General features: G+C 43.4%; 1 protein-coding gene across 5 annotated transcripts; it reads left to right on the top strand.

Moving 5' to 3' along the window:
- The first annotated feature begins 7309 nt into the window (after positions 1 to 7309).
- LOC124859576 (WW domain binding protein 1-like) lies at positions 7310 to 26651 on the top strand. Of its 5 annotated transcripts, none has more exons than XM_047352457.1 (4): positions 7310 to 7459; positions 10121 to 10223; positions 22188 to 22349; positions 24264 to 26651. In XM_047352457.1, the coding sequence occupies exons 1-4, from the start codon at positions 7454 to 7456 to the stop codon at positions 24713 to 24715; spliced, it is 723 nt and encodes a 240-aa protein (XP_047208413.1). In that variant the 5' UTR covers positions 7310 to 7453; the 3' UTR covers positions 24716 to 26651. The 5 variants fall into 5 exon arrangements, with proteins under 5 accessions (XP_047208413.1, XP_047208414.1, XP_047208416.1 ...); XM_047352458.1 differs by lacking the exon at positions 7310 to 7459 and adding an exon at positions 7584 to 7690; XM_047352460.1 differs by lacking the exon at positions 7310 to 7459 and adding an exon at positions 7600 to 7703.
- The last annotated feature ends 448 nt before the right edge of the window (positions 26652 to 27099 follow it).

The raw sequence follows: 27099 nt of genomic DNA, 5'->3' as shown, positions 1-27099 counted from the left end.
ATGGAATTATTTCCCTGTAAAATGAATCTTTTGCATTTTATCATGATATTGTTGGTAGTATAACACCATAGAATGATTTTTAAAGCACCTGTTTCTCACTAATACTTGCCTACAAAATCCTTTACTCTCAGATTACTTCTTTAACAACTCTAGTCATTGTTCACTGGGTTGTCCAGTTGGACAGTTTCCATGTTGTCCACATTGTCACCTCCTCTTTTAACTTCTTTTACCACGTCCTCTAAAACCACCTCTTAGTCTTTATAATTTGGGGCTACCTTGGTATTCTAAACTGGGATGGGTGGCAGTCTGCCCCCCTTTATTTGTTTTCAGTTAAGCTGAAAGTTTTTTCTGTGCTTTTCTTAAGGCCTCAGTATTATGGTTATGTCAGTTAAAAGCTGCTCTTATTGTTGTTTTTTTTAATTAAACTTTTTGTTTTAATCTGTTTATCAACTGTGAGCACTCAGGGACTGAAAAGTCCCCTTTGAAATTATAATCTGGCAAGGTTTTTTATTGTCTCTTGAATCTTTTGAATGCATAATCTCCAGTTTAAGATCCCCGTGTAGTATTAGGATTTCAGTGATAATTAAGTTACCTGAAAATCCGTATTTTTATGCCATCGTGTACATATTTCTGTTAAATCAGAGATTTTTCTCTGTTCTTTCCCCATTGTTCTTTGTTATTTTTCTCTTTTTAGTTTTCATTATTTCTAATTTTAGATCCCCTTGTAATTTTAAGACATCCTTTGTATCTAATTTGCCCAAAAACCCATGTTTTTTATTTTTTATTACATCTATGACAGATCATACCTGCTCCTTTTACATAGTTCTCCATAAACTTTACCTCCCCTTCTAAGTCAATTAGTTTACTTTGTTTCTTCTCCATTATGTTTTATGTTAGTTTAATTATAGTATAAATGTCCCAGATAAAAGGTCACTGGCATGAGACTTATGGAGAGGACATTAACACGGCCTTCTACTGCGACTAATTCGCAGCGGTGTTAATTTTCTGGAATGAAATCCGACCTGAATCTCCAAAGTCACCAGTACGTAGTTTTAATCTGGGCAAAAGAAAACACAGGACCAGCAGAATCCTGCTATGATTCTATTAAAATGCTTAGTCCTCCATACACACACAACACAGTCACACAGTTAGTTTCAGGTACCTTGTAATGTTTCTACGTTAACTTGGTGTTATTTTATGAGCTCAGTTTACTCCGTTCTTTTTACTTTTATAGCGCTTATTCTATTCCCTCGCAGGGGAATAACCCTTAGTCGTTTTATTTGGCCCCCTTCTTGGCGGGGCCCTACCTTAATTTGTCACTATTCCTTTCACGGTGGAATAAAATCATACCAATGCAGCGTCCTTACCGGCGATGCACTACCAACGACTGTTAAGTACTTTTCTTCTTTTATTTATATAGCGCTTACTCTATTCCCTCGCAGGGGAATAATCCTCAGTCGTTTTCTTTAATCCCCTTCACGGCGGGATTGTACCAAATTTGTCACTATTCCTTTCACGGTGGAATAAAACCATCCGACTGCAGCGTCCTTACCGGCGACGCACTACCAACGACTGTTAAGTACTTTTCCTATGAACTGTATTTTAAAACTGTCTCACCTCGGAGTTGACTTCTTGGTGACTCTCTGGACCCTGTGAGAGTCACCCCGCGCAGAGGAAGGCAATAACCCACTGGCCAGGTGTGAATTCACACACACCAGGACTTTCAGCCACTCCGGCTAAAGGAGGCTGTGCAGCGGTGCTTCACTCGACGTCAGGCTTCCCCCACGGATCCCAGAGTCACTGTTAAAGCAAAGAGAAATAAGGTTATTGAATTAATCCGGCTACGAAGGACCAATAAATGTTAGGTATTATTTAGTCAACTCAGAGGTAAGAACGATACAGTCAGAGTTACTTGTGACAAGGGTAGCCCACTTTGCAGTGAAACTACAAAGTTTTGACACCCTATCTCTTTATTTATATGCACAGTTCAACAGACAGTTCAGACAGGGTGTGTGTGTGTGAGACGGAAAGGAGGCTGGTTCACACAGAGATAACAATGATCTCACACACACAGGGAGGAAGGCATAGTGCAGGTGCCTTGCAACCCAAGGTTTTTACATGAGTGATAACAAGTTTTTGCACCCATCCAACAGTAAGGATAACAATAGTTCAGTTTTACTACCACAAGGTACATCCCCAAGGTTTTTAATTGATAAGGGCATATCTGGAACAACCTGTTTTAGAGACACGTCCATCATAGGCAGAACTGTTCTTAAAAAAATGGTATGCATTTCTTGATTTATCTACCGAACTTACTCTCTGTCCTTCCCTAAAAATGCAATTAAAGCCATAAATCAAGCAAACTTTAACTACCTCTGGAAAGGGAAAACACACTATATTAAAAAGGGACAATGATTCAAGAATATAATGAAGGTTGCCTTAATCAGAATCAGAATCAGAATCAGAAAAGCTTTATTGCCAAGTACGTTTTTGGACATACAAGGAATTTGTTTTGGCATAGTCGGTGCAATACAGTACAAATTAAACAGTACAAACATATCTACAATATAATATAAATATAAGTGCACAGTTTTAAGTGAGTGAGAGTAAATATAGAGCAGTATAAGATGCAAGAGCAATACAACAGTGCAGGTGATCATTGTGCAAGTAAAGCAGTGCAAGTAAGCAGGAGTCCAAGCTGAGCGTTAATGTAACGCATAGAGTTACAGGTGTCCTGTCAGCAAAAAAAGGGGGGGTGTGGGGGAAAGGGGGAATGTCAGGGTGGTTTCCGGGCTTTGTTAACCAGGCTGGTGGCAGATGGGAAAAAACTGTTCTTGTGGCGTGAGGTTTTGGTCCGGATGGACCGCAGCCTCCTGCCAGAGGGGAGAGTCTCAAAGAGTCTGTGACCGGGGTGGGAGGGATCAGCCAGAATCTTCCCTGCCCGCTTCAGGGTCCTGGAGGTGTACAGTTCCTGGAGCGACAGTAGACTGCAGCCAATCACCTTCTCAGCAGACCGAATGACACGCTGCAGCCTGCCCTTATCCTTGGCTGTAGCAGCGGCGTACCAGATGGTGATGGAGGAGGTGAGGATGGACTCAATGATGGCTGTGTAGAAGTGCACCATCATAGTCTTTGGCAGGTTGAATTTCTTCAGCTGCCGCAGGAAGAACATCCTCTGCTGGGCTTTCTTGATGAGGGAGCTGATGTTTGGCTCCCACTTGAGATCCTGGGAGATGATGGTTCCCAGGAAGCGGAAAGATTCCACAGTGTCAATTGTGGAGTCACAGAGGGTGATGGGGGCAGGTGGGGCTGGGTTCTGCCTGAAGTCCACAACCATCTCCACTGTCTTTAGAGCGTTGAGCTCAAGGCTGTTCTGGCTGCACCAGTCCAACAGATGGTCCACTTCCCATCTGTACGCGGACTCGTCACCATCAGAGATGAGTCCGATCAGGGTGGTGTCGTCCGCAAACTTCAGAAGCTTGACAGACTGGTGACTGGAGGTGCAGCTGTTGGTGTACAGGGAGAAGAGCAGAGGAGAGAGAACACAGCCTTGGGGGGAACCGGTGCTGATGGTCAGGGAGTCAGAGACGTGCTTCCCCAGCCTCACGCGCTGCTTCCTGTCAGACAGGAAGTCAGTGATCCACCTGCAGGTGGAGTCGGGCACACTCAGCTGGGAGAGCTTCTCCTGGAGCAGAGCTGGGACGATGGTGTTGAAGGCAGAGCTGAAATCCACAAACAGGATCCTGGCATAGGTTCCTGTGGAGTCCAGGTGCCGGAGGATGAAGTGAAGGGCTAGGTTGACTGCATCATCTACAGACCTGTTGGCTCTGTAGGCAAACTGCAGGGGGTCCAGGAGGGGGTCGGTGATGTCTTTTAGGTGTGAGAGCACAAGGCGCTCAAAGGACTTCATCACCACAGAGGTCAGGGCGACGGGTCTGAAGTCATTAAGCCCTGTGGTCCTTGGCTTCTTGGGAACAGGGACGATGGTGGAGGACTTGAAGCAGGCTGGCACATGACATGTCTCCAGTGAGGTGTTAAAAATGTCTGTGAAGACGATAGACTTTGTGCAAATTGGTTGACAATTTTTTAAACATCAACAAAAATTCTGGTTTTATATTCCTAATGACATTTTTATGATTTTATTTCCCACAACACCCCAACATGGAATTGCAGGTATATTTTCCATAAGCTCAAATCTATATTTTTACAAAACTGGCTAGAAAAAGACATGGTCTGCAAAGCACCTGCTCTTTTACACAGGAAATATTTTTTTCATTTGAGTCTCAAATGTATCATACACGACAAAAAGCAATATAAAACAGTGATCAATGCAATACATCATGCTGTTATATCAATGGCACTTCATTTAAATACAGTATATATAGTGTTAATCCTTACTTTTGAATACTCATTATTTATTGGATTCTAAACTGACCAATTTTGCCATTCGGTATATATTTAACAAAGAACCATTCTTTTTCATCTTCTAAAATTCATCACTAAGTTTCCTCTCCAGAATGATGTTGAAGACTTAAGATTCTTCACAGTTATTCTAAGACTATCAGTGAAATATACCCTTCTCCTAATTTTCAATGTAAACATTTTGGCTTTAAGTGCAATGATTGTTCATTTGGTAACAAATATGTTGAATGAACAGACCACATATTTTTGTATGTATACTAATGCCTTTTGAAAAGATTTACATCAGTGGTTGTCTAAATATACAGTCCCAGTTTTAAAAATTTAAAATGTTATATAAGGTGATATCACAATCAACTCTATAGTCTTTTTAGGAAGGTTTTTATACACAAAAATAGATTTCCAAAGTCCAGACCAAATGTTGCTGTGCCTTTTCTTTTCATCATTGAAACAAATTTAAAAAAGGACTGATGTGAAACCTTTCAAGATGGTAGAGGAACTTAATCTTATGGAAAACCCCTAAATGAACATTCGGAATATCTCCAGTAAACCTGCCTTCTAAACTTCTGCCTGTCCACCCTCCAACTCCACACATCACTCCCTGGAAAATATCACAGAACCTCAACCATCATCCTTCAACCTTCCCTGTCAATCTCAGTCTCTGTGGCATTATTCACCTTCCTCCCTGGAACCATCTCCTCCTTTTTAAACATAAGAATTATTCTATCTCTCTATTCCAGACTGAACATTTCCCCCAAACTTCTCTGTACTCACTAACCTTTCTCCCTCAGTGGATTGACCAGCAGAACCTGGACTCTTTGATGACCCCGCAGTCATTTCTTGTTTTTCAATAAACCTGAACTCTGCCACTGTAATTATTGCCTGCATTAGAGTCACCTGCTGATCCACTGTGACGACGATCTCGTGCAGTTAAAACGAGTTTGTATTGTTTCAAGGGCATTGTTCAATGATTTTTCAATACAATACGATTGAAGGTATTAGTTTGTTGAGACTTGAGTAGCCCATTAACCAGTATTCATTAAGATTCAAGACAAGATATGCTAGCAATAACTTATTCAGTTTTCAGGATAAAACCAATGGCACAGATCAAGTTAATGTCAGTTCCTGCAGATATTGGCATTGAGAGTAACGAGTTGGCTGACAAATCTGCTAAAAGTGCAGCAAAGAAAAATGTCAATTTTAACATGAAAATTAGCAAAAGTGAGGTTAAGTGTTAAAATACATGTTGAGAACAAATGGCGAGATCAATTGGATTTAAGGATAAGGGAGTTATTTCAACTAACGTCAGGAGACATAGTTTGTGTTTTAGGTTTATTTTGTTGGTTTGTTTTTTTTGTGGCACTAGTGGCCTTTATTTATCAGTTTTTGATAGTAAGCAGACAGGAAATGTTGGAAAGAGTGGGGGATACGCTGTGGACAAAAGGTCGCCAGGGCCAGGATTTGATCCCGCGACAGCCTGCGTCGAGGACTAAGGCTTCCATTAGAGTTGCTAACCGTCCCTTGAAAAACGGAATTGTCCCGTATTTAGAATAAAAAGTACGCGTCCCGTATTGAGCTGAAACGGGACGCAGGTAGTCCCGTATTATTAGGTGGATCAACAATCTTCACTAAAATGTCAATAGAATTAATAAATGATGGGGTGCTTAATATTTAACATTACGGTAAATTCATTACCAGCCATATCCTGCTCTGTGACCAATGAGCTGACAGAATATTTAGGCTCATCTCATTGGCCAGCAGGTACCGTTGCTAAGGATAGATTCAGGTGTTATGCCGATTCGCGTTTTCCCATCAGATACGGTTTCCCCAGCGTCTCCTCGCCGCTTACACGACAAAAAAGGCCCGTGTTTGTTCAGCGCTCGTAACCAGCGCGCCGTGCTTCCGCCGCAAGAGATCTATGGACACCGTGAAAGCTGAAACAACGTGTTTCGGCGAAGTTGTCCCACTTTTTTGCAACTGTGCTCTCATGATAGATAGATAGATAGATAGATAGATAGATAGATAGATAGATAGATAGATAGATAGATAGATAGATAGGTAGGTAGATAGATAGAGTGCCTCACAACAGTCTCTCGGGAAAAGGCGAAGTGTCAGTCCAGTGGAACAGCAGAGAGGTGGATGCAAGTTCTTCAGCAGCTGACATCCCCAACATCCAGGCTATTGTACCCTTTGACCTCAGCATCCCTTCTTCTAGTGGGTTTGTGGAAAATATTTTCTCCATCATGAAAAATAAGTGGACTGATGTGAGGAACAAATGTTCTACTGAATTAATGAGAAGTGAGCTAATTGTCAGTCTAATTAATGAAATGTCCTGCTCAGAGTTTTACTCGGTAGTCCTGAAAAACAAACAACTCCTTGCAGCAGCAAGAGCTCAAATGAAATATAAATGGAAAAAATAGGTTGTTTCTACATAATTCAGCACTGCATTTTTTAGTTCACTAGTTCAATATTTTTTTCACTACACCTGTACAGTCATGACCTTTAAGGCACTAGTGTTTATGTTTACAACTTTTCTACAGACTTTTTGTTTGCATTAATGTACTATTACGAAAATGTTTTGCATTATACTGTTATGCTTTTTTATATTGTTTTAAGTTAAGCAGGACGGAGGTCTTTTCAATAGTGGTTTATTTATTTTAGAAGGATATTTGTTTTTGTCTAGTAATTTTATTTTCCAAAAAGAATAAATTATTTTATAAATTGCTGAATAATTATTTTTCCATTGATATTTATATCAGTCAAAAACATGCATCGAATTAAACTTGGGTTCGAGTCCAATGTTTCCAAAGTCATTTCACACAAAGAAAAAGGGTGAAAAAAATCACCAGGCCGGTAGAGGTGCAGACAGTGGGGTTGGACGACCCTACCAGGAGGTGTCCCTTCTTTATTTATCAAGGAGTTGGCAACCCTAGCCTCCATACAATACAAGGGTCGCACGCTTAAATCCCTTCACCACCATCGCTGTGCCCAACGTGTTTTGGATTTTTGAAATAACCAGTCATTTAAAAAATATATGAAGGTAAGACGGGTTCTGATCCATATTCCAAGCTAAAAGATGGCGGTAATGCCCTTAAAGTTTGCCAAACGGCATAAAAAAAAAAACAGAAGAAGAGCGGCCGCGCACTGTATCACGTGACAGGTATCTGGTACTTCCGGCAGAATGTTTTTAGCTGACTGGGGCTGTGGCACGAGCTTCGAAGAACCGTCAGAGTGAAACAGAAAGAGTCAGTCCCACCTCAGCAGGGAGTCGGTGAAGAAGCATTGTTAGGCAGTTGTACTTGATTTGTGTCGATTTCGTTGTAGTTTAACATACTGTGTGTGACATTTCATTAATATGTGACAGCTCGCTTCACTTAAGTTATTTAAAACCATTGTGATGATTTTTGACATGTCTTTACCGAAGTTTACCGCTGGACTTGGAAACTCGGCTACGTCAGCCACTGTTGTAGGGGTAAGAGCTAGCTTCATGGTAGCCCCGTCCGGAGTCTTTGAAATAGTTTGGATGTCAACAAGAGTTAGCTTGTGAAAGGCAGCCAGTGACTTCAAACCAGAGTAGATCAACTTTTCTCTTGGGCTTAGCTAGTGGCTACACATTTTTTTTTTCGGTGTTTATTATTAAAGAGCTAACTTTCCTGAATTAGGCTGTCTGCTTTTGTTTTAGCAAGGACGAAAATAGTAACAAGAGACAGGAACGTGAACTTAAAAAAATGTTTAAATATTTTTAAGGAAATCACGTTTGACTTGCTGTCCAAAACGAAAAACGGCGAACATTGTGTTTTGGGGTAATTACTGTATTTAGTGGTAATTAAAGTTTAAATTAGTGAGGACAGCAGTTGCTTTCATAATAAACAGGTTACCTCAGGCGCGTCTTTTTGGTTTTAGCTGACTTTTACAAAATAAAAGAATTTCTCTTAATTTCATCGTATCTTACGTTTAATTACGCTTTAGGTTTGGCTGTTTTTAGATTATTTTATTTAATATTTATTTCGTTTTCTCGTGAATAATGCAGTTTTCTACCAGTTGTTTCAATAGTATAAATTTTAGTTCTCTGATTTTTTTTTGTCGATTTTTTTAATCTATTTTTATTCATGCTTTTTTCTTTTATTATTTGAGATCTTGTTTTTTTTAAAGCATTTTAAGGATTTTACAATATATACTTTTTCGAATCTTGATGCTTCCCTTTGGTGTCTCATCATTCCACTCAGTTTAAATTAGCGCCTGGTCACAATAAATGTCTCTTGTCACTTTTCAAAACAACACAATAAAAATCCAATTTATATGTGGAAGATTAGCCAGTTCAATCCTTTCAGACAGACAGATAACATACATTCCAATTCAATTGTAGTTCTCCAACAATGCAGTCATATTGAGTTTATTATTCAAATTGGTTAAGTTTTTCTATCTAAGGAAACCCAGCAGATTGCATCGAGTCAGTGACTTGTAGCCTTCACTACTCCTTGATGAACATGTAGCAATAGTGGACAGTCTCTTGCATCGACTTTGCAGCAGTCCTTCATATTGAGCCTGCATATAGGCACAGTAGAAAGGAAAACTCCCTTTTAATAGGCAGAAAACTCTCTGCAGAACCAGACTCAGTCTGAGCAGCTATCTGCCATGACTGACTGGAGGTTTGATAAAACCGAGCAGAGACACACAAAACAGAACCACTGATCCAGGAGTACTTTCTGTATTAAAGAGAAAGTTAAGCATTGTTGGCAATAGTAGCTCTTTTAGTGGCTTCATCTAGCAGAGAAACAGCAAAACCAATAAGCTCTGACACAGAAAGTCTTTAGCAGCTGTGTTTTTTACCACGTGGGTCAAAATCATTTATTCATAAATACTCGTGGGCCACAAAAAAGATTTAAACAAAAAATTTTTTAGCCCGCTCAGTAAACTTTGTAGACATTGTAGACCCAAAACATCAAAAGGGTTTTGCACATTTGCCTTGTTTCCTTGACTAAAACACGTTTCAGCAATAGGAAGAGGACTTGGGTCACTCTTTATTTAAACCCGTTCATGTATTTAGCCAAGTTTATAAATTAGTGTAAAGTAGATTTGGGTGGACCAAAGTCTGCTTTTGAGTAAAAGTCAAATCATAGATGGTCCTATTTACTATGTTTTGTCTATGTGAGCGATAGGGTTAAACATCATCCTTCATCTTGAAACCATCCCGTTACCTTTGGTAGCTTTATATTTCCATACATTTCTTTCCTTTTCTTTTCTATGCTTAGCCTTGTTTAGACCATCATTGCTTCTTTGTTTTTGTCATTACTTCCTGTTTTTAAATTAAAGCACTTTGTGTTGTCCTCCATCTGAAAAGTACAAAAAGAGACTGCGTGACTGATTAAACGTTCTGTCAGTAGAAAACACCAGATGTGGTTTTTTGGAGTATTTATAACAGAAATTGTAAGAATGTTATAAATCTGTTGGGGTGAAGGTTTCTGATTTGATTTAGTGGTTAGTTGTCTCCTTCCTCTGGTTGTTACACACCAGGACTGAATGAAAATCATCCAGGTTTTAAATTATTTAAACCCAAAAGCACACAACAGGTTTCACACATGATTGTTAATTAAAGATGAAGCCAAAAATGAAGATGATGTGTGAAAAACTAAGTACACCCCTTATTGACAGCTTCAGAATATTAAATTTAGACTTGGCTGTTTTTGTTCTTTGTTAATAGGCCGGGCTCATTTGTCAGGGAGTGAACAACCAGAGCTACATCTGTGAATTGGGCCACTGCTGTGGAGAGGCAGAGTGCTGCAGTAACTACCATGAGATGTGGTGTGAGTAAACTTTCCTTCCTAAATAGAAAAAAGCAGGATATCTTCAAGCAATAAGTGTTACTTACTGCTTGATGTCACCAGGGTACAGTGGTTTAAACAAAGTTTTATTTGCAATGTATGCATGTTTTTATGTAGTCATATATAGCTGTGTAAGGTTGGATCCGGATCTTAAACAGATCAATCATGTTTATTTCTTCGGTTTTTGTAAATCCCACGGTAAGGGTATCTTAGACAGCTAATGAGCCTTTTGTCTATCTATCATATGCCCCTTTTCCACTGGCTTGATTTGGCTCTACTCGACTCCACTCGGTACTTTTCCGTACTGGTATCTACTTTTTGGTCCCTGCTCCTGAGCAGGTACGACCGGGGCTGAGTAGGGACTACATGTGACATGAACAGACTGCTGTTCACTGATTGGCCGTGGAAGGAGGTGAAATGAGAAGGTTTTCGTTGAGACAGTGCAGGGAAACGTTAATAAAACTCAAGAGCAACTAAAATAATAAGGACCACAGTGGTGGAGCAGGTCATATATGTAACTTTACCATTTACAGATTTTACCATTTACAGATCATAACCCATGCCTGAAGGCTGACAGAAAAGAAAAAGGACAAATCAGCTTTCTGAATTACATGCAGGTAGAGCGCTGTATTTAATAACATCCTAAACCAGCTGATCACACAAAAAATCAGCTGTTCAGAGGCATAAACATTTCCCCCAAAACACAAAAAACAAAACCACCATGAAACAATGGTTTGGACATTTATTTACGGTCCTTTAGCGGACCAGCATCTGCAGGAGGAGGGAGCAGGCAGAGAGCAGCTGCCCCGTAATCAGACTGCCTTCATCGGACCCAACGGGAGAAAAACGCCGCTAATTCTGTGGAGCACGAATATCCAACCTAAAACCAACTTTAAAGGTCAAAAGTCTGTCAAAAAGTTTGCATTTTTAAGTCCTTGTCCTTGTTATTGCCATGGATAAGACAAAAACTTCCTCGTAAAGCCCCAAACTGTAATTTCTTCATGCAAACTTTGGAGCTTCACCATCATCACAGCAGCCTCTCTCCTCTCTGCTTCTCCTCCCACATCCCCCTTACATCAGAACCCCTGAGCCTTATTTTATAAAGTTCTGGCTGGGCTGTGGTCCAGGTAATTATCACAGTGGATCCTTTTAGACATAAAAAACATAAATAAGACATCCTTGCATATACATTAATACAAACGTTATTAGTATTTAGTTTATTTATGTTTTTTTATTTTCATTTCACACAGATTACTTTAATATGAATTAATGTAACACAGTAGCGTTAATAGCAGCACAGCGCTCTACATGCATGGCTGGAGGCGGGGCTTCAGCCACCATAGCTTCAGCCGTTGGAGGGTCAGTGGAAACACAACAGTTACTGTACTGAGTAGAGCGAAACCAAGTGGAGCTGAGCTGTGCTGGCTGAAAACGAGCCAGTGGAAAAGTACACTCTTACTACTTTTGATGTAAAGTATCAGTTTTGTGATCTGTCCACCCATGTGCAACTCAATTTGACCGGTATCGAGGTTCTACAAAGAGCTTTACACGTTGTTCTCCCTTTCCCAGTCACCCGTGTACAGCGCCGTCTGTTGTTTGTTAGAAGGTGGTGCTGATTTCTGAAATTGTAAAGTTCTACCCTGTCAGTAAACATTTGCAAGATTCAGGACGGATGCTATAACTTTGCAGCTTTGTAACTAATTGAAATTGAATGGCAAATTTGAGCTTGTTAAAGCTGCATTAGGGAGTTCTGAGAAAAACCTGGACTTAGCCTAAAAATTTGAACAAGGAGACCTTACAGGGCCCACCCTCTTGCTCTCTGCTGTACGACAGCCCTCCCTCCCTCCACAGTGGAGCCTGCCATCAACGTGCAACTTGCTTTGACTCATTGTCTTCTCCTCTTGACCTGTCTTTGTATTCTTAGCAGGTGCCACTCAAGAAACCTTGGGTTTGAGCAGTTTTGCCAGATCTCGTGAGAGAAACAAGCAACCATCTGTATGAAAACAAACCCAACGGGCAACCACCACACCTTGTAAAACAAAGGCTGTTTGTAATCAGTATAAATGTATTAAATTATTATGGCATTATACACTGCTCAAAAAAATAAAGGGAACACTTAAACAACACAATATAACTCCAAGTAAATCAAACGTCTGTGAAATCAAACTGTCCACTTAGGAAGCAACACTGATTAACAATTAATTTCACATCTTGTTGTTCAAATGAAAAAGACAACAGGGGGAAATCTTTGGCGATTAGCAAGACACTCAATAAAGGAGTGGTTCTGCAGGTGGGGACCACAGACCACTTCTCAGTACCGATGCTTTCTGACTGATGTTTTGGTTACTTTTGAATGTTGGTGGTGCTTTCACACTCGTGGTAGCATGAGACGGACTCTACAACCCACACAAGTGGCTCAGGTAGTGCAGCTCATCCAGGATGGCACATCAATGCGAGCTGTGGCAAGAAAGTTTGGTGTGTCTGTCAACGTAGTGTCCAGAGCCTGGAGGCGCTACCAGGAGACAGGCCAGTACACCAAGAGACGTGGAGGAGGCCGTAGGAGGGCAACAACCCAGCAGCAGGACCACTACCTCCACCTTTGAGCAAGGAGGAACAGGAGGAGCACTGCCAGAGACCTGCAAAATGACCTCCAACAGGCCACAAATGTGCATGTGTCTGCACAAACGGTTAGAAACCGACTCCATGAGGATGGTATGAGGGCCCGACGTCCACAAATGGGGGTTGTGCTCACAGCCCAACACCGTGCAGGACGCTTGGCATTCGCCAGAGAACACCAGGATTGGTAAATTCGCCACTGGTGCCCTGTGCTCTTCACAGATGAAAGCAGGTTCACACTGAGCACATGTGACAGACGTGACAGAGTCTGGAGACACCGTGGAGCACAGCATGACCCGTTTGGTAGTGGGTCAGTAATGGTGTGGGGTGGCATTTCTTTCCATGTGCTCACAAGAGGTAGCCTGACTGCCATTAGGTACCGAGATGAGATCCTCAGACCCCTTGTGAGACCATATGCTGGTGCGGTTGGCCCTGGGTTCCTCCTAATGCAGGACAATTCTAGACCTCATGTGGCTGGAGTTTGTCAGCAGTTCCTGCAAGATGAAGACATTGAAGCTATGGACTGGACCGCCCGTTCCCCAGACCTGAATCCGATTGAGCACATCTGGGACATCATGTCTCGCTCCATCCACCAACGTCACGTTGCACCACAGACTGTCCAGGAGTTGGATGCTTTAGTCCAGGTCTGGGAGGAGATCCCTCAGGAGACCATCCACCGTCTCATCAGGAGCATCTCCAGGTGTTGTAGGGAGGTCATACAGGCACATGGAGGTCACACACAATACTGAGCCTCATTTTGACTTGTTTTAAGGATATTACATCAAAGTTGGATCAGCCTGTAGTGTGTTTTTACACTTTAATTTTGTGTCTGACTCCAAATCCAGGCCTCCATTGGTTAATAAATTTGATTTCCATTGATGATTTTTATGTGATTTTGTTGTCAGCATTTTCAACTTTGTACAGAACAAAGTATTCAATGAGAACATTTCATTCATTCAGATCTAGGATGTGTTATTTGAGTGTTCCCTTTATTTTTTTGAGCAGTGTATATAAGCAGCAGCAAAAGTATGCTAAACACTTTAACTACAAAAATGTTGAATAACTTAAATTCTTTGAATAACTTTTAAACTCTAATCAAAAGAAAAGTCCATTTTGCATACGTAACAGCAAAATGACAGTAAACACAGTCAACAAAAAACTTGACACATGAGCCAAAGAGATGTAAAACCATCTTCTTTACGGGTCAGAAATCAAATATTTAAAAATTAGCATAAAGCCTGGCACAGATGAAAAAGATGTTAAAACAGCATTTACCTTGACTACAATATACCATGGCTCTGGTGGAGTGTGTTTGGGGTCTACAGAGTCAACTCAGACGGGCGGCGCCACCACCAGGAAACTGGCATGGAAAGGAGAAACTACCTACCACTCGTGTTTTGCTTTTTTGTTTGGAGCTCGGAGACATTCAAGGGGTTTCACACGGAAAGATAGCCAAGCCCAAATAAGCAACTTCATGTTCAAAAACAAGCCCAAAAAACTACAACTCCCATTTAACTCATTCAGATGTGGTCTGCATAAAGTGGAACTGCAATGCTTTGGTTTGAATTTGTTGTTATTTTAGCTCCTCAGTCGATCATTTTACTCATTTTTTAAGCTTCCTTTTTGAAAGTCTCATTTTTCTGCAGTCTCTTTTAAAGCAAATGAGGCACTTCACACCCCGCCCCCCTCCAGGCTGCCGAGCCATACAAGATTCAGTTAATTTACTTGCCCTTGATAAATATCAACAAATGTCTAATAACCAAGTATATACAAAATCATTGCACCAATAATGTGCCACGTTAACTAATGCATGAGAACAACAGCACCAAAACTAATATTGTAACTTTAAGCCTTCAAATCCAACAAACAGAAATCTAAATAAAAATTTAAATCAGGTGTGTTAAAGCAGGGAAACGTCAGGACCTGCTGTTGTTGAATGTAAATTCTTAAACAATAGCAGAGAAAAGTTAAGGAATTCACAGTAGTAACAAAAGCTGTAATCCCATTACTAATGTTACTGACAATATTTTTACACAAATTACATGTAAGATACCTTTTAAAATGTTAATGCTACCACAATTTGAATGAACACAACTTTTAAACAAGACCCCAACATAGTTAACAAGTTCGCTAACACTAGCATCAAGAACATCACTGAATGCATTTGGATCGTGTTTCCCAAGGCAAAAAGGACAACGAAACAGATTTTGTTTGCTAGATATTGTTATCCAGGGCGGGGGATCGGGCCGCCGAGGTCTCCATCTTCGTCCGCTGCCCAATCCTCTTTGCACCGGTCCCTCACGGTTCCCACTGCAGGTGGTGGGCCCACTGGGGGATGATCTCGCGTCTCTCGTTCGGGCTTGGCCCGGCCGGGTCCCGCGAGGAGCAACTTAGCCGCCAGGCACTCTCCGACGAGTCCCGACCCCAGGCGTGGCTCCAGGGTGGGACCCCGGCTCCGCTGTACATGGCGACGTCACGTGCCTCGATTTCGTAGTCGTCATGAGGGGTTCTCCAGCGGATCCAACTCACCACCAGGTGGTGATCAGTGGACAGCTCAGCCCCTCTTTTCACCCGAGTGTTCAAAACATGCGGCCGAAGGTCTGATGATACAACAACAAAGTCGATCATCGACTTCCTGCCTAGGGTGTCCTGGTGCCAAGTGCACTGATGGACACCCTTATGTTTGAAAATGGTCAATCCGTGACTAGCACAGAAGTCCAATAACAAAACACCACTCACTGTCACTGTCGTTTTCCACGTGGGCGTTAAAGTCCCCCAGCAGAATAATTGAGTCCCCGGGAGGGGAACTATCCAGCACCCCGACAGGGACACCAAGAAGGCCGGGTACTCCGCACTACCGCTCAGCCCGTAGGCCGAGACGACAGTCAGAGACCTATCCCCAACCCTAAGGCGCAGGGATACGACCCTCTCATCCACTGGGGTAAACCCCAACACGAGATGGCTGAGCTGGGGGGCAACAAGCAAACCCACACCAGCCCACCGCCTCTCCCCATGGGCCACTCCAGAGTAGAAGAGAGTCCAATCCCTCTCAAGGAGATGGGTTCCAGAGCCCACGCTGTGCGTGGAGGCGAGCCCGACTATTTCTAGTCGATATCTCTCGACCTCTCGCACAAGCTCAGGCTCCTTCCCCCCCTGCGAGGTGACATTCCACGTCCCTAGAGCCAGCCTAAGCATCCGGGGAACGGTCTGCTGAGGTCTCTACCTTCGTCCGCCACCCAATCCTCTTTGCACCGGTCCCTCACGGTTCCCCCTGCAGGTGGTGGGCCCACTGGGGGATGGCCTCGCGTCTCTCGTTCGGGCTTGGCCCGGCCGGGTCCCGCGAGGAGCAACCCAGCCACCAGGAGCTCTCCAGCGAGTCCGACCCCAGGCCTGGCTCCAGGGTGGGACCCCGGCTCCGCTGTACCGGGCGACGTCACGTGCCTCTATATTTTCGTCCTCATGAGGGATTCTTGATTATTCATTATTTTAATGAATAATTAAGTAAAAAACAAAACGCCATTAATAAACAAATCTAAATACTTAAATGAAAATGTCCTAAGAAACTGAGAATCATCATTCAGAGTATTATCACCAGGTAAAAGACCTATGTTTATCAAAAGTATATCAGTCTCTCTTTGTCTCATGGTTTCCTGCATAGTTGGAAGTTCTGCATACCTTAATGTCTTAATTTTAAAGCCAAGGGTTGGGGAGACAAAGAAATGGCAGAAATAAACTACAAGTGTGCCACTTCTAGTCCAGCACCTTTGGCCACCTGTGAATTTCCACCATGAAACCTTATTTTGGTCAGACTGGTGTCACCCCTCTCTGACAACTGAATCTGGACCTCGGTAGGTTCCCACAGTCCCACAGTGCTGGCAGGGAATAGTCACTCTCCGATTGATTGGTGGTTCTTCTGGTACTGGGCTCTGAACATCTGAGTGCCTTGGTGGGTTCTTCACTTGGACCTCAGAATGGGTCTTTAAACAGTATTGAAACACATTTTGCTGGATGAGTCAGGTTGTCTCTCTATCTCAGGTGCATTAAGACAAGACAAACACATTATGCAAGAACTTTATAAACCTCTACAGTGAACCAAAACAGGGTTATTAGGTTTGTCTTTGATTCTGATCAAGCTTCCTTTCTTGTTTTTGCTCCCTCTGACTCGGGATTCAAAGCTCCACAACCCCACCAGGAGGAACTTAGGAAAGTGTGCCACAGTTCATTTGATAGCCATTCGAAAAAAATGATTTTAGTATTTTTTTCAAACCCTGTAGTTTATGTTTTCATGAAGAGATTCAAAACAAAGCCTGATAACGTATATCACTGGCTGGAGCTGCATTTCATTCCCTGGTCTAATGACATCCATTTAAAAAGGGACTACTTAGTTTCAAACTCTAAAGCAGGGATGGGCAACTCTAGTCCAGTGTCCTGCCTGTTTGATGATGATCTTGTCCAACACACCTGAACCAAGCAAAGGGGCTGGAAGGAAGAGAAACGGGCTCCTGCCATTTGAACCACAAGCAGGACACTGGCTCTTAAGAACCTGAGTTCACCAACCCTGCATTATAATTGATTATGAATTCATTATAGGCTATTTCAAAATCTTGATTTTTATTAAAAACAAATATTCATGTTAAAGAGCATTATTTCACATGTATTAAGTAGGGCTGAGTGATATAACAAATGTATTCAATGTAATGTGCTTTGTGCCACGTATGATGTCTAAAATGACAATATTGTGACTACTCCAGTATCTTTGTCTGACCCGTCACCTAGAGCCTGTTTGCTATGAGAGACCCTACCAGGGGCATTTAAGCCCCAGACAACATAGCCTCTAGGATCATTCGAGCACTCAAACCCCTCCACCACGTTAAGGTGGCGGTTCAAGGAGGGGGGGACACCTCTCCTGGACGCCTTACTCGGGAGGTGTTCCAGGCACGTCCCACCGGGAGGAGGCCCAGGGGACGGCCCAGGACACGCTGGAGGGACTATGTCTCTCGGCTGGCCTGGGAACGCCTTGGGCTCCCCCCGGAGAAGCTGGAGGAGGTGTCTGGGGAGAGGGACGTCTGGGCGTCTCTGCTGAGTCTGCTGCCCCCGCGACCCGGTCCCAGATAAAGCGGAAGACGACGAGTACGATATTGTTATTGAAAACACACAATAAGGTGATGTCCTTAAGGAGCTAAAAGCGAGCGCACAGTGCTAGCAGGAGGCACGAAGCTGTGCTATCAAAACAACAGCCTGTTAGTTATATCAACGCCTCAACAATCAAGCTTTCTGTCATTTTATCGTTATCTGCAGCTTACCTCTTTGCTCTGTCCGTCGCTTCCATAGACAGAAACTGACCCCTCAAACAGACGGAGCCTTTCGGCTAATCCTCCTTCATACTGACCGAGGTTGCTGAAGCACTCCGCCCGGAAGTGCTTCGCGCAAACGAAGAGGACTTTCCCCACTGATGTAGGCATGTTTCCATGAAAAATAAAATTTAACCAGGCACTACGAAGAGGTTCTGATCCTGGGGGACGGTGCAATGACTGGTGTGGGATAATACACCCGACAACAGAACTTTTAGGTTTTTCTGCTTGCTGCTTCGGCATCCTTCAACTTGACCTACAAGAATACTGCGAGAGAAAAAATGGCGGCATCGCTGTATTGGTTAGCTGGAAGTCCATGACCATCTTTAGAAGTTCCACAGAAAATACTATGACTTAATGGAGAATAGAATAGAAAATTGAAAAATCTGACCAAATAAGAACCAAAAAGCATCTAAATATATCATCGCAGGATCTGGAGTGACTAAATTCAAATTTTCTAGACTTTCACAGAAAATGTGTTTAAGAGCTAAGATGGCTCCAAGATGGCGCCGCAGATGGTCGCCTCGGCGTGTTGGTGCGCATTGTTTTGTTTTGTTTTTTGCTTTAAAACGGTCTTCTATGATGGTACCCGGAGCTCTCTCACCAGAGAAGAACTCATGAACATCAGGGCTACTACACCAGAGGAGTTATTTCCCACTTTTCTGCCTACTGCTCTGGACTTTTTGGACATTCTGGTCAAAGGTGCGCTCACCTTTGTTCACGCGGTGAAACGCCGGAAGAGAGGGAAACGGGCTGGGGTGCTGGTACGTCTTCGCCAGCGTGGACTACGAACACCGTTACCTGGAATATTTCTCTCTATTGCGCTCACTTCCCAACAAAATTGAGGAACTACAACTGTTGTTGGGGAAAAACAGGGACTTTTATTCATCGGCAGTTTTGTGCTTCACGGAGACGTGGCTGTGTGGATTAATACCGGACTCTGCGCTGCAGCTGGCAGGATTCCAGCTCTACAGAGCGGACAGAGACACGGAACTCTCCGGCAAAGCGAAAGGTGGAGGAATCTGTTTTTACCTCAACAGTGGTTGGTGCAACGACGTGACAGTGATTCAGCAGCACTGTTCTCCAGACCTGGAAGCCTTCATCATAAACTGTAAGCCTTTCTATTCCCCTGTGAGTTCGCTTCGTTCATCCTGGTCGGTGTTTACATCCCGCCGCAAGCTAACGTGCAGGTCACACAGCGCATGCTCGGCGACCAGATACTGAGTGTGGAGCGGACCAACCCGGACTCCTTAGTAATCGTCGTTGGCGACTTTAACAAAGGTAATCTGACCCACGAACTCCCCAAATACAGACAGTTTATAAAATGTCCGACCAGAGAGGACAACATTCTGGATCACTGTTACACCACCATCAGAGACGCTTATCACGCCGTCCCACGTGCTGCACTGGGCCAATCCGACCACATCATGGTCCACCTGATTCCTGCATACAGGCAGAAACTAAAGCTCTGCAAACCTGTTGTGAGGACGTCAAGGAAGTGGAGCAGTGAGGCTGTGGAGAATCTCCAGGCGTGTTTAGGCTGTACAGACTGGGATGTGTTCAGGACTACTACCAACAGTCTGGACGAGTACACAGAGGCTGTGACTTCCTACATCAGCTTCTGTGAGGACAGCTGTGTACCATCATGCACCAGGGTGAGTTACAACAACGACAAACCCTGGTTCACAGCTAAACTCAGAAGGTTAAGACTGGATAAGGAAGAGGCCTTCAGGAGTGGGGACAAAGACATATACAGAGAGGCTAAGTACAAGTTTGGCAAGGCAGTGAAAGAGGCCAAACGACTGTACTCTGAGAAGCTCCAAAACCAGTTCTCAGCCAACGACTCTGCGTCTGTCTGGAAAGGGCTCAAGCAAATCACCAACTACAAGCCGAAAGCCCCCCACTCCATCAACGACCGACGCCTCGCCAACGACCTGAACGAGTTCTACTGCCGCTTTGAAAGACAAAAGGACAGTCCTGCAACCATCCCCCACGACGCCCCCCAACAGCTGCAGCCACAATCCACCACCCCCACCTCCCCAACCTCAAGAGGGGCCTTGGCACCTCCAACCCCCACCCTGAAGTTCCCCCCCACCAGCCCCCTACCCACGCCGAGGACGGCTCTTTCCATCCAGGAGAGGGACGTCAACAAACTCTTCAGGAGACAGAACCCCCGGAAAGCTGCTGGTCCGGATTCTGTCTCACCAGCCAGCCTGAAGCACTGCGCTGATCAGCTGTCTCCAGTCTTCACAGACATTTTTAACACCTCACTGGAGACATGTCATGTGCCAGCCTGCTTCAAGTCCTCCACCATCGTCCCTGTTCCCAAGAAGCCAAGGACCACAGGGCTTAATGACTTCAGACCCGTCGCCCTGACCTCTGTGGTGATGAAGTCCTTTGAGCGCCTTGTGCTCTCACACCTAAAAGACATCACCGACCCCCTCCTGGACCCCCTGCAGTTTGCCTACAGAGCCAACAGGTCTGTAGATGATGCAGTCAACCTAGCCCTTCACTTCATCCTCCGGCACCTGGACTCCACAGGAACCTATGCCAGGATCCTGTTTGTGGATTTCAGCTCTGCCTTCAACACCATCGTCCCAGTTCTGCTACAGGAGAAGCTCTCCCAGCTGAGTGTGCCCGACTCCACCTGCAGGTGGATCACTGACTTCCTGTCTGACAGGAAGCAGCGCGTGAGGCTGGGGAAGCACGTCTCTGACTCCCTGACCATCAGCACCGGTTCCCCCCAAGGCTGTGTTCTCTCTCCTCTGCTCTTCTCCCTGTACACCAACAGCTGCACCTCCAGTCACCAGTCTGTCAAGCTTCTGAAGTTTGCGGACGACACCACCCTGATCGGACTCATCTCTGATGGTGACGAGTCCGCGTACAGATGGGAAGTGGACCATCTGTTGGACTGGTGCAGCCAGAACAGCCTTGAGCTCAACGCTCTAAAGACAGTGGAGATGGTTGTGGACTTCAGGCAGAACCCAGCCCCACCTGCCCCCATCACCCTCTGTGACTCCACAATTGACGCTGTGGAATCTTTCCGCTTCCTGGGAACCATCATCTCCCAGGATCTCAAGTGGGAGCCAAACATCAGCTCCCTCATCAAGAAAGCCCAGCAGAGGATGTTCTTCCTGCGGCAGCTGAAGAAATTCAACCTGCCAAAGACTATGATGGTGCACTTCTACACAGCCATCATTGAGTCCATCCTCACCTCCTCCATCACCATCTGGTACGCCGCTGCTACAGCCAAGGATAAGGGCAGGCTGCAGCGTGTCATTCGGTCTGCTGAGAAGGTGATTGGCTGCAGTCTACTGTCGCTCCAGGAACTGTACACCTCCAGGACCCTGAAGCGGGCAGGGAAGATTCTGGCTGATCCCTCCCACCCCGGTCACAGACTCTTTGAGACTCTCCCCTCTGGCAGGAGGCTGCGGTCCATCCGGACCAAAACCTCACGCCACAAGAACAGTTTTTTCCCATCTGCCACCAGCCTTGTTAACAAAGCCCAGAAACCACCCTGACACTCTCCCTTTCCCCCACACCCCCCCTTTTTTTACTGACAGGACACCTGTAACCTGTAACTCTATGCGTTACATTAACGTTCAGCTTGGACTCCTGCTTTACTTGCACAATGATCACCTGCACTGTTGTATTGCTCTTGCATCTTATACTGCTCTATATTTACTCTCACTCATTTAAAACTGTGCACATATATTTATATTATATTGTAGATATGTTTATACTGTTTAATTTGTATTGTATTGCACCGACTACGCCAAAACAAATTCCTTGTATGTCCAAAAACGTACTTGACAATAAAGCTTTTCTGATTCTGATTCTGAAAAAAGTGAATTTTGCATGATATGTCCCCTTTAATATTTTTAGTACATAAGCTCTAATTTTGGTATTGACCCAAATTTTAAGATAGTATTACAGTTTTCCGATACACTTTAATATGTTTCATGTGGTTTATCTTCAGGGTTCTGGCTGGTGTGGGCTGTGATTATAATCCTGATAGGCTTTTGTATATGTCAGCACTGGCGGGCCAAGCAGCGTTTCCAGCAGCAGCGCCGGCAGAATGAGATCAACCTCATCGCCTACAGAGAGGTTCACAACAACACCCGGTTACCCCTCTATCTTAGTAAGTGCTTTACCTGAAACTGTCTTGTGCATCTTGTTACTTTTACACGTTCCATACAGAGTCCCTGAATGCAGAGACAGTTTAAAGCGGTCCATGCTGTAATCCACTAATTCACAGAACTACCTTTAAGGGCTAAGAACTAATCAACATAGTTTTATGCTGCCTGAGGTGTGCAGGATCTTGTGTTTTTATAGCTCTTTTAAGTTTCAATCACAGCACTTCTATGAGGTTGATGCCTGGGCTTTGACTAGGTCATCGCAGCACCTTTGCTTTTCAGCCATTTTGTTAATGACCCAGTTTGGACCATGCTTCTGCTGTCAGACAAATAGCCTCACATTTGAGTGTAGAACAAACTCAAAATACTTTGAAATGTTTTCTCAGTTAATTATTTCTCCCTTTAATATTTCCCATTAGTTCTGTGTTTCCCTGATTAGTCGTATTTACTATGAGGACGGTGGACTAGTGAAATGAGCAACATAGCTACATATGTGGGTAGCACCCTAATAAGAGTTCAAATCTGTTGCAATATTCTACTGTTGTTTTGAGGTGGAACTGGATGATTGTATTATTCTCACACAGTTATAAGGAAAATCAACACATATTGGTTATTTTTACTTCTAATTTAACATTGCCACAGACCTCAATAGATCCGTACACAGCAACAACAACTTTGCACCACTTTCTCATGCTGGTCAGCAGCCAGGTCACATTCTGCTGTGGGATGGTAAACCATTCCTCAACAATGAGTTTTAGAAGGTTAACCAGCATGGTAGTGCTGGTTACTCTAGCACACGAGTGTCAAACTCCAGTCCTCGAGAGCCAGTGTTGGGCAGATTATAGATGTGTCTCTGCATCAACACATCCAAATGCCAAAATGAGGTCATTAGCTGGACTCTGTAAAACTTGCATGAGGGGCACTTCAGCCATTTGATTCAGATGTTTTGGGCTTGGGACAAATGCAACAGTTTCAGGACACCAGCCCTCAAGTACTGGAATCTGACTCTTCTGCTTTAGGACATAAAGTGCACCCAACCTGATCCAATCGTCTTTTAGTTGGTCTGTTGTCTACACGCACCGCAGGCCATTTGATCTTCTTCATTCCCAAATTCCGGAGGTACTCAGTGATGATCGCATTTCTGTAGATGAGATCATTATCATGCTGAAGGATGAATGCCGCAGCTTCTGTGGCATTGTTGCAAAGGCCTGATCACGGAGGGACAAACGTGGCATGTTGATGCATGAAGACACACAAACTCAACAAAGCTTCAGGACCCCTGCACACAAGTCCTGTCAATTAGGTACCTGTTTTCACTTGTGAATGACACTCACTTGTCAGCACATGAAGATGAAATCAGTGTTGCAGCTGTACGATATTAGGAAAACATTACATCAGAATGTTATTGATGACTATATTTCCCCCCACTCCTTTTTTCCTATTTTCATAATATCCCCACCAGTGTCCCTGACCTTGGTCTTGGTTTTAAAGATCTATATCCTTTGTGGACTTAAAGATGATTATCCATCCAACTAATATTATTGCACATATATTTATATTATATTGTAGATATGTTTATACTGTTTAATTTGTATTGTATTGCACCGACTACGCCAAAACAAATTCCTTGTATGTCCAAAAACGTACTTGGCAATAAAGCTTTTCTGATTCTGATTCTGATTCTGATTCTGATTGGATGGCAGAATAGTATTAGCGGATATTGCATCCAGTCAGTCTGTAGCAGTTGTGATAATGCATTGAAGATTCGATATGTTGTGCACCATCAAGGAAATTGGTGCTCTTGGTGATCTGCTCAGAGAGAGATACAGGACATGGTGTTTTACAGAAAAAAACTGTACAAAGAGTCTGGAACTCTGCACATGTACTAATATATGTATTGGGAACACTGTTCTCTGCAGGACTTTTGCCTGTCTACCTGCTACCAGCCTATGAAGAGACAGTCAACCGACCAGAAACCCCCCCTCCTCCCTACACGCCTCTCCAGTTGGTACCACCATCCTCTGGCGCTCCCGAGGAAGCCTTTAGCCCCCACTCAGCTGCCTCCATCCCACCTGATGCTCGTGTAGCGCTCGGTGGGACTCTGGAGACCACGCAGATCTACTCCAGCAGTACCAACAGCCCTAGCAAGGACTCAACGCCAGGGAGGTACCGGCGCTTTACTGGAGATTCTGGGATTGAAGTGTGCGATGGCCAGGACCATCCATGGGATCAGCATGACTTTTTTGAACGAGAAGAAATGTTGGAAGAAGAGGGGGTGAGGAGAATGCAAGAGCCGGGTGCCCAGCCTGCTGAACAGAGTCATGTTGTTCCACCTGCTGCTGTTACCATCCTAACAAAGTCTCCTGGCTGATCATAGTTTTCTTGTTTTTTCGGAACGTTGCACCTTTAGGACTAAGAAGTTTGCTCTCTCCGTGTACCTATTTATACATGCATATGCTTGAAGAGGGTCTGTGACATGACGCACAGTCTAGCTCATATTCCTCACTGCATTTACCAAAGAGGATTTAAGGAGGATGAGGTGACAGCTTTACCTTCACTGTTGGGAAGTTGTTGCTGTATCGCTAGATGTTCCAAGATGTAGGAAACTACAGCTACAACTAAAAAAACACCAAAATGTGAGCCTCACCTGAGTGCCTGTTGTTTAAACCCCAGGGATATCTACCTTCAGGCACACATAGGGATGAGTGCTGAAACTCAGTATGAACACGGCCAAATACTATGTTGTAAAAGATTTTTCATGCACACTGTATTTTAGATTTGATCCCAACCATATTTTTTAATAAACATGTATTTTTATAATTTATATGTATTATTGAAGCAATGGTTAAACGTCTTCTCTATGCCAGCTTTGTGTTGTATCTCTGTTATTGGGTTGTGGATGTTATCAGATTGTAATCTGGTTTGCAGTGCTACCACTGGGTGACCACTGACCACAGAGATATTCTCTTACCAAGGACTTCATCCTTTACAGATCCTTCTGTTTTCTTCATACAAGCTTGGAGGCAAGGGACTGAATCAGAGGGAAGAGTCAGATCTGTTTGGTTCCTGTACTAGTTTAGTAGTTAGCGTACTTGAACTGGTTTTTGGTCATAAGTTGTATTCAAGTTTTAAAAAGCCGCACTTTTGAAACCACTAAACCTTTCTGTCTTGTCATATTGTACTATTTAAGGTTGGGGAAGCAGAGAAGTGCTTTAATAATCAGGGTTGTGTGGAGCATAGGTATGCAGCACTACCCCTCCCCTACATGTTGCTGGCCGAAAGACATCTGCATTTATTCATACTTACATAAAAACCAGTTTAACAGTTTAGAGATATTTCAAGTTCTGATAAAAAGGGATGGTCAGGGCGAGGCAGCTGGAAGAGCCCAACCTTCAATATTATTACAAGAACCGCTTTACAGCTACACTTGGCAAGCTCCAAGCTGTTAGGTAAGCCAAGATCATCTTCTGCAGTTATGTTCTGAATTGTTATGTTAGAAATGTGGTACTTTTACTCCAAATGATCATATGGTGGAATCATAGTGGGCCACACCTAGACCTTACTAACAGATATGAGAGAAATTGGACTGTTGGATTTCAGTGTGCTGTGTTTAACTGGATAACCACACTTAATTGGAGAGGTGTCGTGTCTGAATGTTTGCTGTTATGATGGATGAACGAGCTGAACCGGCATCAAAGTGAATGCAACAAAGAAGTCCAGACATAAAGAATACTTCAAGCTCACATATGTACATGTAGTTAATGACCTGAGATGCTGTCATGATTCTTTTCATGATCAAAATGAATGGATGTATTTGTTGGTGGCTATTCCAGCTTTAAGTGCTTTTATAAATGCATCTTTTAACCTGTGTAGCTGGGAAAATGCTTTAAATGAAGACTTGACTGTCTGTTTCTGTCACACTGCTCTGACATATGGCAGCATTTATTTCATGTCAGCCACATCGGCTCAGGAGACAATCACCACCAAGATCACTGTACTTCACTGTATGTATATTGATGTGATCCGATTCATGAGAGTTGTTCTGGTGAAGTCTGCTAAAAGCATCTGTGCAGATCATATCTGAGTGTGTGTACAGGAAGGATAACCAACATGTTGCAGGTCAAGGTTATCCTCAGTGTAGAAATGTTCAAGGATGCTCACCTTGCTGGAAAACCTTGGAGTCAGTTAAGGGCTGTGGAACAGTGGAAGTGATCTGTAACACTCTCTCTGTTCCTTCTATACATCTTCATTTGCCTCATCAATGAATGTATTATTGTACAAATTCTAATTAAATGTTTGAAAAATAACTTGTTTTTGTCTTAATATTTGATAAATATGTCTATTTTTTATTGATAATAGGTCCAAGAACTGTCCAACTCATATACTCTTCATTTTTAAGAGGTAAAGGATTCAAACGCGGCAGAAATGTTTGTTTTATTCCTCCAACACCTAACCAGAAGATTGAACTTTAGAAAACTTGATCTCTGTCCTGACGCCAGGCTCTGAAAACCAGAAGATAATTTTAGTGTTGTGCTGTTTCTCTCGTGGGACCTACAGAAAATCTATTCAGAAGAATACGGTGACCTGAGGCTAAGGACCTGAAGTCAGGTGCTGGGGTGGGGTCATGTTTTTGGTCCTTTTTAACCACCTCATCTCCTCTGTGAAAATATGTTTCTGGGTCTGACCCGAGTGATTTAACAACAGGAAGCAAACACTGAAGCAGTAAATCAGTTAATGTTGAATAACTAAATAATA

The sequence above is a fragment of the Girardinichthys multiradiatus genome, chromosome 22 (genome assembly GCF_021462225.1).
Source record: "Girardinichthys multiradiatus isolate DD_20200921_A chromosome 22, DD_fGirMul_XY1, whole genome shotgun sequence".
Lineage (NCBI taxonomy): Eukaryota > Metazoa > Chordata > Actinopteri > Cyprinodontiformes > Goodeidae > Girardinichthys > Girardinichthys multiradiatus.
Note: the sequence above shows the minus strand (reverse complement) of the source record. Positions and strands in the feature narration are given on the sequence as shown.